We start from the raw sequence: 13,053 nt of genomic DNA on the forward strand, positions 1-13,053 counted from the left end.
CTTTCCGGGGACAGAAGTTAAGCTGACTGGTCTGTAATTCCCCGGGTTGTCCTTATTTCCCTTTTTACAGATGGGCACTAGATTTGCCCTTTTCCAGTCTTGTAGAATGTCTCCCGTCTTCCATGACTTTCAAAGATAATTGCTAATGGCTCAGATATTTCCTCAGTCAGCTCCTTGAGTATTCTATGATGCATTTCATCAGGCCCTGGTGATTTGAAGACATCTAACTTGTCAAAGTAATTTTTGACTTGTTCTTTCCCTATTTTAGACTCCATCCTACCTCATTTTCACTGGCATTCACTATGTTACACGTCCAATCGCCAACCTTCTTGGTGAAAACCGAAACAAAGAAGTCATTGAGCACCTCACCATTTCCACATTTTCTGTTGTTGTCTTTCCCACCTCACTGAGTAATGGGCCTACTCTGTCCTTGGTCTTTCTCTTGCTTCTAATGTATTTGTAGAATGTTTTCTTGTTTCCTTTTATGTCCCTAGATGGTTTGATCTCGTTTTGTGCCTTGGCTTTTCTAATTTTGTCCCTACATACTTCTGTTATTTGTTTATATTCATCCTTTGTAATGTGACCGAGTTTCCACTTTTTGTAGGACTCTTTTTTGAGTTTTAGATCATCGAAGATCTCCTGGTTAAGCCAGGCTGGTCTCTTGCCATAGTTCCTATCTTTCCTATGCAGCGGGATAGTTTGCTCTTGTGCCCTTAATAATGTCTCTTTGAAAAACAGCCAACTCGCTTCTATTGTTCTTCCCCTTAGACTTGCTTCCCATGGGATTTTACTGACCAACTCCCTGAGCTGGTGATTCTGGCCCTCTTCATTTATTGTTCCCTGGGACAGTCCAGCACGGTCTCACTCTTGAAGACATGGGGTGAAATCTTGGCCCCATTGTCGTCAATGGCAAAACTCCTGGTAATTTCAGTGGGGCCTTGATCATTCTTCATTGTTCTGAAGGGAAAAAAAATAGTTTCTTGCCAAATTGACATCAGAATGCGGAGACTCTGCCAAAGGGGTGTGAAACGCCAGCCTGCGAGTTCATAGCCCAGTGGAAGTATTCAGAAAGGAGCAGTGTGAAATCGCCAGAAGAGACCGGAGTCTCTACTGGGGGTCTTCAGCATGATCGCTCCTCCCTGCTTAAATACAATGGAAGAGTCCTTCAGACCCAGAGAAAAGAGGGAACCAGGCAACGCCTTCTATTACAGACTTGGCCACTCATCTGGATCATCCTGAATTATGGACCTTGGAGAACAAGATCCACCTGGCGGGGGTAGCAGTGGGAGGGACAGAGTGGAGAATATAAGAGAAACCACTCCAGCAGGTGTTACTCCAGCTGCCAAGGGTTTCCCAAGCCCAGAGGAGGTGAGTGCTTTACAAAAGAGAATGCCCTCTAGTAGGCCTTGCTACAGGGACTTAATTTACCTGGGAAGTGGTTGGGTATTATGATGATTGGTGCTATAGATATTATTTACTGATCTTTTTCTTGCATTATGGGATCAAGCAGCGGATGCCCATTCTGACAAGTTTGAGCTTCTGCTTGTGTGTCATTGTGGGTTATTCCTTCTCACTGGTAACCAGACAGGAGAACAGACAACCGGGTCTCTGTACATGGGACAGACTTCCTATCCTTCGCTGCAGCTGAGATTGGCTTTGGGACCCCAGGGTTCACTAAAGCATGTCTACACTGCAGCTGGGGGGGGGGGGGTAATTTCCAGCTCAGGTAGACACACCTGTGCTAGCTAGATCACTAAAAATAGTAGGGCAGTGAAACAGGCTAGGTGCCCAAGCTACGTACCTAGGGTCTCAGACAGGATTGTACTTGAGGCAGCTAATCGGTCCCACCTTCCGTGCAGCTGCGGCTAGATGGTTATTTTTAGCATGCTCGCTCAATCAGCCTGGGTACGTCTGCACACCCTGAAAATTACACCTACAACTCCACTGTAAACACCCCCTATGTGATCGCTCCCCTCTGCCTGAGCGGGAAGGAGCAGGGCTCAGCTTATCTCACTTGCAGGTTGGCTTATTTACGATCCGCTCCTCCCTAAAAGTGACTTGAGAAGGACAGAGAGACCATCTAGCTGAGTACACTCCGACATCTACATGGAGTGGGAAAGAGGTCATGACCCTTGCTCCCCTTATCTTCCATGTCCCCTAATATTACAGGGGAACTCAGCTAAAGAAGTAAAAGAACATTAGACTCATGGGGTGACGTCCTGACTCCACACATCAATGGGAGTTTTGCCTTTGATCCCAACAGGGCTGGGGTTTCACCCATGGCGAGACAGATCCTGAGTAGTGGCTGTGAATGGCATGCTAGTGAAATACCAGTTAGAGGCGGGCAGGGAGCGGGGAAATGCAGGGTCAAATTGTGCCAGATTCTAAGAGGGGCATCAGCCTCCGGAATTTCAGCACTGACGTGACTTTAGCTCTCTGCTGGCCTGTACAATGTCTCCAGTAGAAGGAGAGGCAGAAAGTGCCGGTGCCAACAGATCACGTCTTTGTAAGAGATCATCCGCTGTATCTCCTTACTGTCCCAGGCAGGGCTTTGACTCATCGTGACGAGTGGGTTCGTGCTCCAGAAGTTTGGACTTGCCTCTATCCTCTCAGCAGCTTCCTGTGTAGCAGCCAGCTATCCAAAGCCTGCCTGCTAACTGGAGCAGATCCAGAGATCAATACCACTGAGTTGCTTGCTTGAGTGAAAGATCCGGGTGTTTCCGCTCCCAGGTCCGGCACAAAGATGAAGAATCTCTTTGTGGTCACCTTGCTAATCGCCTGCAGTGAGTACAGCAAACTGGTGACGCCCTAGCTGACGCTAATTATGTGATCGCCTCTGCCCTGTAACCCCCTCAGAGCAGAATCCCCAGCATCAGGGCAGTGCAAGTGAGGGTCAATGCCTGGCCCACCTGGCCGCAGCTTGGGGTCTGGACGTCGGGTTTACTCAGCCCTTACCTGAGGTCACTGGGAGCTTTACCCAAGCGAGGCATATCAAAGCTTCAGGCCCCAGCTCATGCATGGCTACACACATCTCTGTGTAAGGGCAGGGGAGAGCAGGGCCGGTGCAACCCATTAGGTGACCTAGGTGGTTGCCTAGGGCACTAACATTTGGGGGGCGGCGACCGCGGCGGCCGGATCTTCGGCCGCCCCGTTCATCGGCGGTATTTCAGGGGCGGGACCTTCCGCCGCCTAGGGCGGCAAAAAAGCTGGCGGCGCTCCTGGGGGAGAGGGTAAGGTGATCACCTTGCCCCTTGCACTGCTGCACAGGGGCCTCTTGCAATACAAGTCCCCGCACTCCAGGGAAGGGCTGTGCATTCCCGCTCTCCCACAGGAGAGTAAGCTGGAGAAAGGGGGCAGGGAGAAATTGGTGCCGGTCCCCAGAGCAAGAGCAGTGCAATTGTGGGAAGCGTCTATGCCGGTCTAAAGGCTGGAATGAGGATTGTGCATCCCCTTTGCAAGGAACACACCACTAGGGGGCACAAGCTCTCTGGTGCCCCGTGTAGAGCAGCGCAGCGCCACAGCACCCCCTAGCAAAGGGCTGTGGCATTAGAGCCACATGCTAACCCCCAGTATTCAGCTCAGCGTTCTTTCACCAATGCAGTGTGCTCCCCATGTGCACTAACAACAGGAGAGGGGAAAGTGATCTTTCCTTTAGAGGAAACCATCCTTCCTAGTGCTCTTGCTGGTTTGCAGGTCTGTCTGGAACACAGGGGAGCCTTCTGGAGTTTCGAAAGATGATTAATCAAGCCACGAGAAAAAGCGCCATCCTCAGTTATTATGGGTACGGCTGCTACTGCGGGTCTGACGGCAGAGGGGAGCCAAAGGATGCGACAGATTGGTAAATTGCCACTAGATTTTTTTTAAAATATATCATTCCTCAAGCACCACTGTAATCCCATGGGACTGGTCAAATGCACCTTTGCAAAACACCCGCCAAAAAAACCCACTCACCTAGTCAAGCCCCAAGATTCATAAAGGGAAAAGTCCCCCAGGGCCTGTCATGGTGAGAGAAGGGGCTGGTGCTTAAATATCCCTATAAAGTGCAGTAACTATCAAGGGTCCTTTGCAGGAGACCGACTGGATGGAAAGTCTCTTAAGATGCTCACTGGCTTCTGCAGAAAGCTCAGTTTCTACCAGCTACTCACCAGGGCATTTCTGATGTTTAGTTATAGATCCTCAGATATGGCCGTGATTCCGACATGAACAAATACATGTATTAGTGGGAATGTACCGGATAGGAACCGTAAATCCAACAAATGCTTAGACAATGGCCAGACATGCTTGCCTAGAAAAGATCGGCTATACTGGAGGATAGTCTCTTTCATTGTAAGCAGACCTTTGACGTGTACCTTTGCTCTTCCTTCTCCCCGGAGGTGCTGCCGAGCTCATCACTGCTGTTATAAAAGGCTAAAAGCTAATGGATGTTATGGGAAGAGACAGCGATATAGTTACACCTACAAGGACGGGGACATTCTGTGTGGTGAGTTCTCTCTCCTGGGTCAGGTTGGGACGTGCTTTGCTTCTACTCTCTAATCAGCACACTGGTCTGGTTCTTCGCCTTTCTCGCTCTGTGTCCTCCTTCCAAAGGGCCAAACGTTATCATTGATCCAGAAGAGAAGGGTTCGAAGGGGAGGGCAGCACCAGGGTCCCTGGAAGGACTCTGGCTCTCTCCCCTTGTGTCATGGACCCAAGAAGTGAATTAATGGCCCATAAGTATTGGAGTTGCCACACCTTGATTCCTTGAAAGCCTGGTCCAGCTCCTGACCCAATGACTTCGGCCCCTCGGCCCGCTGATATAGGTTTGAGCACTGGCCTGCTAAACCCAAGGTTGTGAGTTCAATCCTTGAGGGGGCCATTTAGGGATCTGGGGCAAAAATCTGTCTGGGGATTGGTCCTGCTTTGAGCAGGGGGTTGGACTAGTGACCTCCTGAGGTCCCTTCCAACCCTGATAGTCTATGATTCTAGGTAAATTGGGGTCCATGCAGCTGACTGTAAGGGGGTGTTAGGAGCTCACTTTTTAAGATCTCATCCAATCAAATGTAACCTATCACCAGTGTGAGTGAGGACGCCTGTAGCAGTACTTCATACCCGCTTTGCACTCACACAGCCGGAGTGTAAGTGACTCCACAGGGCCAGCGGGAAGTCAGGCCCTGAGAATTAGTCACCTTCCTCCTCGTCGCAGCGATTGTTCCATGAAAAGCGTGCGTCTCTCTCTCTCTCTGTCTTGGCAGCTTTGGGAAGCTGGTGCGAAGAACAGGTCTGTGACTGTGACAAGAGCACTGCTCTCTGCCTGGAAAGGAACCTGAAGACGTTCAACAGCCGCTACGTTCGTTACCGAGACAACAAGTGCACGGGATTCACACCCAGGTGCTAGGGGCCATCCTGTCCCCAGCACATCATTTTACTGACCACCCAGCTGACAAGAGTTTGCACTTGCTGTTTCCCCAGGACCAATGAACCAGGAGCCAGGAGTGGGACTGTAGAATGGACTGTGATCTCTGAGTGCTTTGCTGGAGAGGACAAGAGAAATTCCAGGGAACTGCTTGTAAATAGTCCAGCAGCTCTACCTTAAAGCGGGTCACTAGAGCAGACCAGGCCGGACAAGAACCACATCAGATGGCCGGTAGCCAATATAGGAAGGACGGTTGAGACACTGGACTGGTTCAATTCCTGGCTCTGGCACTGACTTCCTGTTTGACCTTGGCCAAGTGCAGATTTTTAAAGGCCCTTTGGCACCTAACTCCCATTGGAAACCATAGGAGTTAGGTGCCTAAGTACCTTTATGAAGCTGGGCTGTAATCACTCTATGCCTCAGTTTGCCCATCTGTAAAATGGGGATAATAGTCCTTTCTTTGCCTGTGTATGTAGCGTGTCTCTTCCTATGTGTTTGTACAGCACCTAGCATGATAGGGCTTTGATCTCAGTTTGTCCCAAAAGTGCTACTGGGATATATATAATACCACAGTACTAAAAATGGTGACTAGGGACCATTTGGTTGAACTGGGATTCTCCTAGGATTGCTGGCATAAGCTCCCCACTGCTTAATATTCTGGTTACGGATTCATTTCCTTCACTTTAGTTACCATGCAATTTCCTTTCCTTTGCTTCTAAATAAAGGTGAGCAGAACACCTTATTCTGCAGCACGGGACAGTCTGTTGAACTGATCTGTTCCCCCTTTTTATATATATTAGAGCAGAGTTTGTGCAGCACAATGGGGCACGGCTCTGATTGGGTATTGCTGTGAAGGCTAGTGCAATACTAATCACAAAGCAGCCCTCCGGGCCATGACCTGGCCCACTCTTACCTTCAGTTACAAGCATTGTCGGGAACCACTGGAGCCAAGAGACCTCTGGAATGGAAAGCAAAGGGCTGACTGATTTCTACACCTGGCATCAGCGCTCTTCTGTGGAAGCACCTCAGGCAAGGATGGGTGAGGCCACACACAGAGAGTGGTTCAGTTTTTACCCTGGGCAGGTACAAAGAGAAGATACGGCTTAATATTTCCCCCAGACCAGCAGAGAAATGTTCTGGGAACAAACGCCTGTGTCCTTTCTGCCTTCCCATGAGCAGTATCTCTAGCAACAGCAAAGCGACACATACCCGTGCAAAGGTGGAACTGCATGTAGAGAACAGGGGGCTGGGAAATGCATAAGGTTCCTGTGTTTGTGTTCATAAGGATGCACGCTGGAGGCATTCATGCCCATTTTGGGTACCTCAGTGCACGCTTTGGCACAGGAATATTTTGCATGCAAAACTCAGGCACTGAAGTTTGAAAATCTGATCCATGGGAACTCATTTTTAGTCACAAAGTCACACACACTGATCCTAGGAGGACAAGGCACCTGTTTTGCAAAACGTTCTGTGACAACAGGCCCGTTGTTGAGACTCAAATTGTGGGGAAAACGTTGACTGCGGGGTAGTTTTGCATTTCACAATGCAGCTCTCACCCCCCCATTTAACCCACAGCAAAAACACGAAGGCCCAATTCCTGGGGAGTTAGGTGCCTAACTACCTTTGCAGATCTGGGCCTTAATCCCTACGACAACAGTGTCCAGGAACCCAGACACACTGTTGCATAACAAATACATTTTGATGAGAACTGTAAATATTTGCCTCTTCCATCTTTCTGTAGTTTAATGAGGAGTGGCACTATGGAATGGCCATATAACCAACAGCAGTAAAGGTGCAGTTAGTCCTGGGCTCTCTTTAAGGTTTAGTGCTTTCTGTAGCTGGACAGTTATTTTCTTCGCTAACCTCTCTCAATTGAAATGAAGCGTTTGCCTGGCATCCCGTTACTTTTCCTGTGCTGTAAGTAAATCCCCGTTCTGTGGCATGTTTTTAACTCTCCTGATTGTCCTGTAAACTCTGACATTGCCTAGAAGCTGTTGTCATAAAAAGCCTTAATGGTTTGCTTGAGACAAAGTAGTGCAATGGTGTGCAAACTGAGGGGGGGTGTGTGCAAGAGATTTGCGGGGGAAACTGGGATCCTGTGGGTGCTGCAGGACCTGCTGCCATAATAGCAGGAGTGGGATGAAAATAGAGTGGGTATTGCATGGCGGGACGGGAGTGGGATTGAAAAAATAGTCCTCCCGCACCGCAAACAACACCACCACCCTGGCCAGCAGCTGCCGCTCTCCAGCTGCCCAGCTCTGAAGGCAGTCCCGCCGCCAGCAGCAGCACAGAAGTGAGGGTTTACTTCAGATTACAAGTAATGGGCAGGCGGGTGCAACGAATGCCGCGAATGGTAAGGGGGGGGGACGTGACTGGAAAAGTTTGCACACCGCTGGTCCAGGGGCTGGGGCCCTGGGCTGGAGCCGTAGAGAACTGGGTTCTAGTGCTGACTCTGCCACTGACTGTTGTCCTGTGCCGCTGGTTCTCCCATGTCTGTCTTGTCTCCTTAGCTTGGGAGCTATCCAGGGAAGATGCTGTGTACGTACAGAGTGCAGCACAACCGGGGCGCCAGCTTTAGGCACAATTAACTTTATCTGTATCAGGTCAGGAAATGGTTCTCCTCTCTGGCACTCCCTTCATTCTGCGGAGGACACTGCAGCCCTGGACTAGCTGGTGTGGAAAGGACCCGCAGTAAATAGGAGAGACACAGGGGAGCTGTGGGTGAGATTCATGATTAGAGCCCGGCGTTCTGAGGGGATGGAGCTCCCCCTACACCTGCCTACAGAAGGATCAGAGAGCCAGGAGTGGCTGCAGTAGGATTGACCTGGGAGGCTGGGAGTGTTTTTCCCTGATGTCCCTTTAGACACAGTTTAATTATCCCCAGCTCTTTGGTTGCAGGCCTGCCCTTGGCGTGCAGTAACCTGATTCAGTTTGCGGACATGATTAAGCAGATGACTGGGAAAAACGCCTTTCTGAATTACAATGGTTACGGATGCTATTGTGGACTGGGAGGATCCAAACAGCCACTAGATGAGACCGACTGGTAAGTCAGAGCACAGGCACTAAGGGCACTGGGAAGTGCTACCATCGTTCAGCGCCCCCGCTGCCCTCCTCCCCTCCAGAACTGGAGTCGTCAGCATGGCCCTTGATTTGTTACTCAGGGCAGCAATGTGAACAAGTGGTCAGAGCACAGGACTGGGAATCAGGAGAGCTGGGTTCAATCTGCCCACGGGTAAAATGAGGTTACTGCATGTCCATTATTATGAAGAGCTTTAAGACGCTTGGTAGATACCCACAAAAGATCATTGTGATGATTATTTAGTTCAGTAGCAATCAGTCAGAGTGTGTTGACCCCCTCCCACCCCCCCAGGAGTAACTATTCTGTCAGCGTGCATTGTATAACTAATGGCATTTACTTTCAAAACCCAGTGGCATGGCAGGAATTCAGAGAAGGGGGGCATTTCAAGGGAATCAAGGAACTGGAAGGGGAGATTGGCTCCAAAACCTGCTTCTGACTCACTTGTTCTTCCACCTTTGGGAATGGTGTCATTGATAAAAGACTCCGCCATGTCTCTCAGCTATGTAGGCGAACATCAAGTCTGAGGGACTCATAGGTCTGTGGAGTCCAAAAATAATCTCATAAGGAGAGTAATGGACAGTTGAATGCCAGCAGGCGTTATATGCAAAGACAACAGAAGGTGTCTTCATATCCCAGTCTTGTTGGTCTTCGCTGACTCTATGTCCAAGCAAGGTGATGTGGCTCCTCACAAACTGATAGGTTTCAGAGTAGCAGCCGTGTTAGTCTGTATCCACAAAAAGAACAGGAGTACTTGTGGCACCTTAGAGACTAACAAATTTATTAGAGCATAAGCTTTTGTGGACTACAGCCCACTTCTTCGGATGCATATAGAGTGGAACATATATTGAGGAGATATATATACACACACACAGGTGGGAGTTGTCTTACCAACTCTGAGAGGCCAATTAAGTAAGTATGTGTGTATATATGTCTCCTCAATATATGTTCCACTCTATATGCATCCAAGGAAGTGGGCTGTAGTCCACGAAAGCTTATGCTCTAATAAATTTGTTAGTCTCTTTTCACAAACTGATATTTGTTTAGTACAAATTTAAACCCTGGTTCCTTAGGAAGATCTAGAACCCATACCATGCCTACCAGACGTCCCGTCCATGTTTTGTGTGAACAAATGAAGTCATCTAAGTACGTGAGGATGTCTTCAGTTCTCAAAGCTTGGGTAAGGACAGTCACCAGCCTCTGAAATGCCCCTGGCGCGTTCATGAGTCTGAAAGGCATTCTGCAGAATTGAAACAACCCATAGCATGTCACCAAGGCAGTTTGTTCTCAATCCTCAGCTGCCACTTTAATCAGATGGTATCCTGATACCAAATCAAAACTACTCACGTATTTTACTCCTGGAATTTTATTCATTTGAGTGTATCTGATCTGAGGGGCAGTTGCTAGCTAGTTTGAACTGTCCATGAATTAAGGCTCCTGTCGTCAACACACATCCTCAAGTCTTCATTGGGCTTTTTCACAACTACAGTTGAGGATCTCAAGGTGATGCAGATTGCTCAAGGAGACCCCCCCCTCCAGCTCTTTCAACTCTACCTGATCCGCTGTCTGCACGGATCACGCCGGCATGCCTAAAAAAGCATAGGCCTCTGACTAGAGATCAAATCTCTCCTGAGAACACTGGGTAATGACTCAGCTACCAGCCATTAGTTACAGCAGAGAAACAGGAAATCGATCAAAGCAAATGCTGCATTGTTGGGAGGCAAACAGCGAGCAGCATTGAATCATCCCCTTTGTTGGAAGGTGAATGGCAAGGGGATGCGTTTAACTCCACTTTCCCTGAATGAAAACAGGGAGGATGTTCTGCTAGGAACATGTGCTGTAGATTTGTGAGCCCTTTGGGGCAAGCCCTGGTCTCGCTGTGTGCGCAAAGCATTTCCCCCCCAGGTGCTCTGATCTCATTTAGGGACCCTGTGTGCTACCGTAATTCAAATAACAACTAATCCCAGTGCTGTACTAATGCTGACTCTGTTCATACAAGGTGCTGTCATGCTCACGACTGCTGCTACAAGAAGATGGTGGCACGTGGCTGCGATCCCAAACTGGAATCTTACTCCATCCAGTCGGGTAACTGCAGTAAGTGAGACTGTAGAGCCCAAGGCATGAACTGAATAGATCGCTCTCCGTAGAGACAGGCGGTCTCTGGGCCTCACTCCTCCTGAGCATCCCAGAGACTAGCAGGCTGGAAAATGCTATTCAACTGGCTAACAAGTGGAATGTGCTTGAAATAGGGAGCAGGCTGAACAGATCCTGGTTGTGATTATTCTTCAGGTGATTGGTTAAGCAAGACAAGCTTTCCTACGGGTGAAACTCACCCCACCCAGAGAGGTCAGGACGAGGGCCTCCACACTATTTCTAATTTGTTAGTCTCTAAGGTGCCACAAGTCCTCCTGTTCTTCTTTTTGCACACTATTTCTGCCCCACTTATGCCCTGTTTTAAAAACTTAAGCGGCGCAAAGGCCTTTTGGTGGCCCCAGGCTGTGGGGTGAATTTCACCCTGAGCTGAGTACAGGCCCAGGGCCCTGCTGCGCCAGAGGGAATACTTCTTCTAGAGCAACTCAGAGAAGTTGGCAAACTGGCAGGCTGTGCGCTCCCAGCTGTGTCACAGGCAGCGTGATTTCTGGCTATTGTCTATTGCCAGGAGGCACTCACCCAGGGAAATTCAGCTGTCACTGGGTGCATAGGAGACGTGCCGGCCTTTTGCATCTGTGCAAAAAAGGAATTGAGGACGTTCCTCAGCACGGCGTGTGCCTGGCTGCTTTGCCACCAGCACAAAGCGGGGTGCTCCAGGCCGGCTCGCATCGTTCCACTCTTTTCAACAGCAGCATTTTCAAAACAAACAGAGAGACGTTCACCGCAGGCCCCCTGCACCTAGTTATGGAGTCGTGATCTTCCTGTTTGGTAAGAAGCTGTATGCACCATGTAGGTTGTTATCACAGACACCTCTGTAAAGCAGCAGTAGAATTGGTAGGCAAGGGGCCAAGCCCAAACCCACTGCAGTCCATAGAAAGATTCCCGTGGACTACAATGGGCTTTGGATTGGGCCCAAGTAACTTTCCCACACATAGGATGGCTTAGCTGCAATACTCAGGCATTCAATGAGAGGATATGCTCCAGCAGTTAATTCAAGATAATTGCCCCGGGCTCTATTGTACTGTTCTCATGCTTCCCTGCTGGTTTATTTTTCAGGTGGGAAAACCGTCTGCCAGAAACAGATCTGTGAATGTGACAAGGCTGCGGTGATGTGTTTCCAAAGGACCGCCCACACCTTCCGCAAAAAATATCTCTATTACCCAAACATCCTCTGCAAGGGACCCTCTCCCGCGTGCTAGGCCCACAGCTGCCCTAGTCTCCGTGCTCTGCAGTGCCAGCCCCATCTCTTTCCTGCGCTAGGTGCTGTTCCTTTTTCGGCAAGATGTTCCAAGTTCTAGCAGCTTTCCTCAGCAGGGTTCTGAGCCTTTCCATTGACTTCAATGGATTTTGGACCAGGCCCTGTGAGTACAAGCAATACCTGCCCCTACTAGTAAAAAGAAAAGACAGCTTCTAAAATGCAACCAATGTTTTCAGCTTCTAAGAATCAGTGTGAAATTCTGGCACCTCTGCTTACCGACTCGGGCCATTTTGTATGATTTAACTGCTGATGGAATATCTGAAATAAACTTTAGCATGATAGCTGTTGTCCTCTTGTGTCCTGTTATACCAAGCTGAGCTCTCGCTCTCTCTCCCTTCTCCAATGGAGACTTTAACCACTAGGCACTGCCAGGCAGCTGCAGCGAGGCTTGGGTTTAGTGCCAAGTCTTATTTAAGACCAGCTGGAGAAAGATTCTCCAGAGACAGAGCGGGTGGCTACGCGGGCTTGCAGCCGTAAAGTGGGAAAAGTTGCAGAACTGGAACACTGGACTCTGCCTTGAGGTCCTGAGCCAAAGTGCGTCTAAATCAGGCTTCCCTGGGCTTTGGGTTAGGCCCAAAATCAATGTACAAGCTGGGCCTAAAGCTGTGCTGGGGAGATTAACGATGTGCTGGAGTGTGATTGGATGCATAAACCCCACACTAGTTTAGCATGGGTTAACAGAAGCCTGAGCCCAATTAGGCCCCTGGGCAGCACCTGGAGGGGTGTTAGGCAAAACTGGTGATCAAACCCAGCTGGGGAGGAGTGGGCTCTTCATCAAAGAAGGAGCACAGGGGGCGGGGGAGGCCTAGTAGGAAACCAGCTGGTAGTTTCCTCTCATGGGCTAAAGGCTGAGCGAAGCCTGGAGCCAGAACTAGAGATGGCTGAGCCAGGAGGAAGCTTGGGGGCCATACTCTGAAATAAGAGCAAGGAAGAACTTAGCAGGCATTAGGCAGAGCCCCAGAAAGAGGCCTTGAGGAAGGAGGGCATGGGACTGGGAAAGGAAGCCTGAGAAGCTGAGGGGGTCTGGGAAGGCCGCTAGAGACAGGGCAGCAGGAGATGGTGAGTCTCACTGCGGTAGGCCTGAAAGAGAGTTTAGTCCAGAGTTGACAGTCTGAGGGAGTACCAAGCTGGCAAGTGAGGAGCGTTTCTCCCCATGGTGAGCCCGAAACACAGTTT

At 49.5% G+C, this 13,053-nt stretch overlaps 1 protein-coding gene across 1 annotated transcript; it reads left to right on the forward strand.

Moving 5' to 3' along the window:
- The first annotated feature begins 854 nt into the window (after positions 1 to 854).
- LOC101932432 (uncharacterized) lies at positions 855 to 12,124 on the forward strand. Its single transcript, XM_065575442.1, has 9 exons — positions 855 to 1,368; positions 2,544 to 2,783; positions 3,694 to 3,838; positions 4,374 to 4,480; positions 5,232 to 5,369; positions 7,903 to 7,930; positions 8,256 to 8,435; positions 10,468 to 10,562; positions 11,676 to 12,124. The coding sequence occupies exons 2-9, from the start codon at positions 2,744 to 2,746 to the stop codon at positions 11,816 to 11,818; spliced, it is 876 nt and encodes a 291-aa protein (XP_065431514.1). The 5' UTR covers positions 855 to 1,368; positions 2,544 to 2,743; the 3' UTR covers positions 11,819 to 12,124.
- Positions 12,125 to 13,053: the final 929 nt, after the last annotated feature.

The sequence above is a fragment of the Chrysemys picta genome, chromosome 21, assembly GCF_011386835.1.
Source record: "Chrysemys picta bellii isolate R12L10 chromosome 21, ASM1138683v2, whole genome shotgun sequence".
NCBI lineage: Eukaryota > Metazoa > Chordata > Testudines > Emydidae > Chrysemys > Chrysemys picta.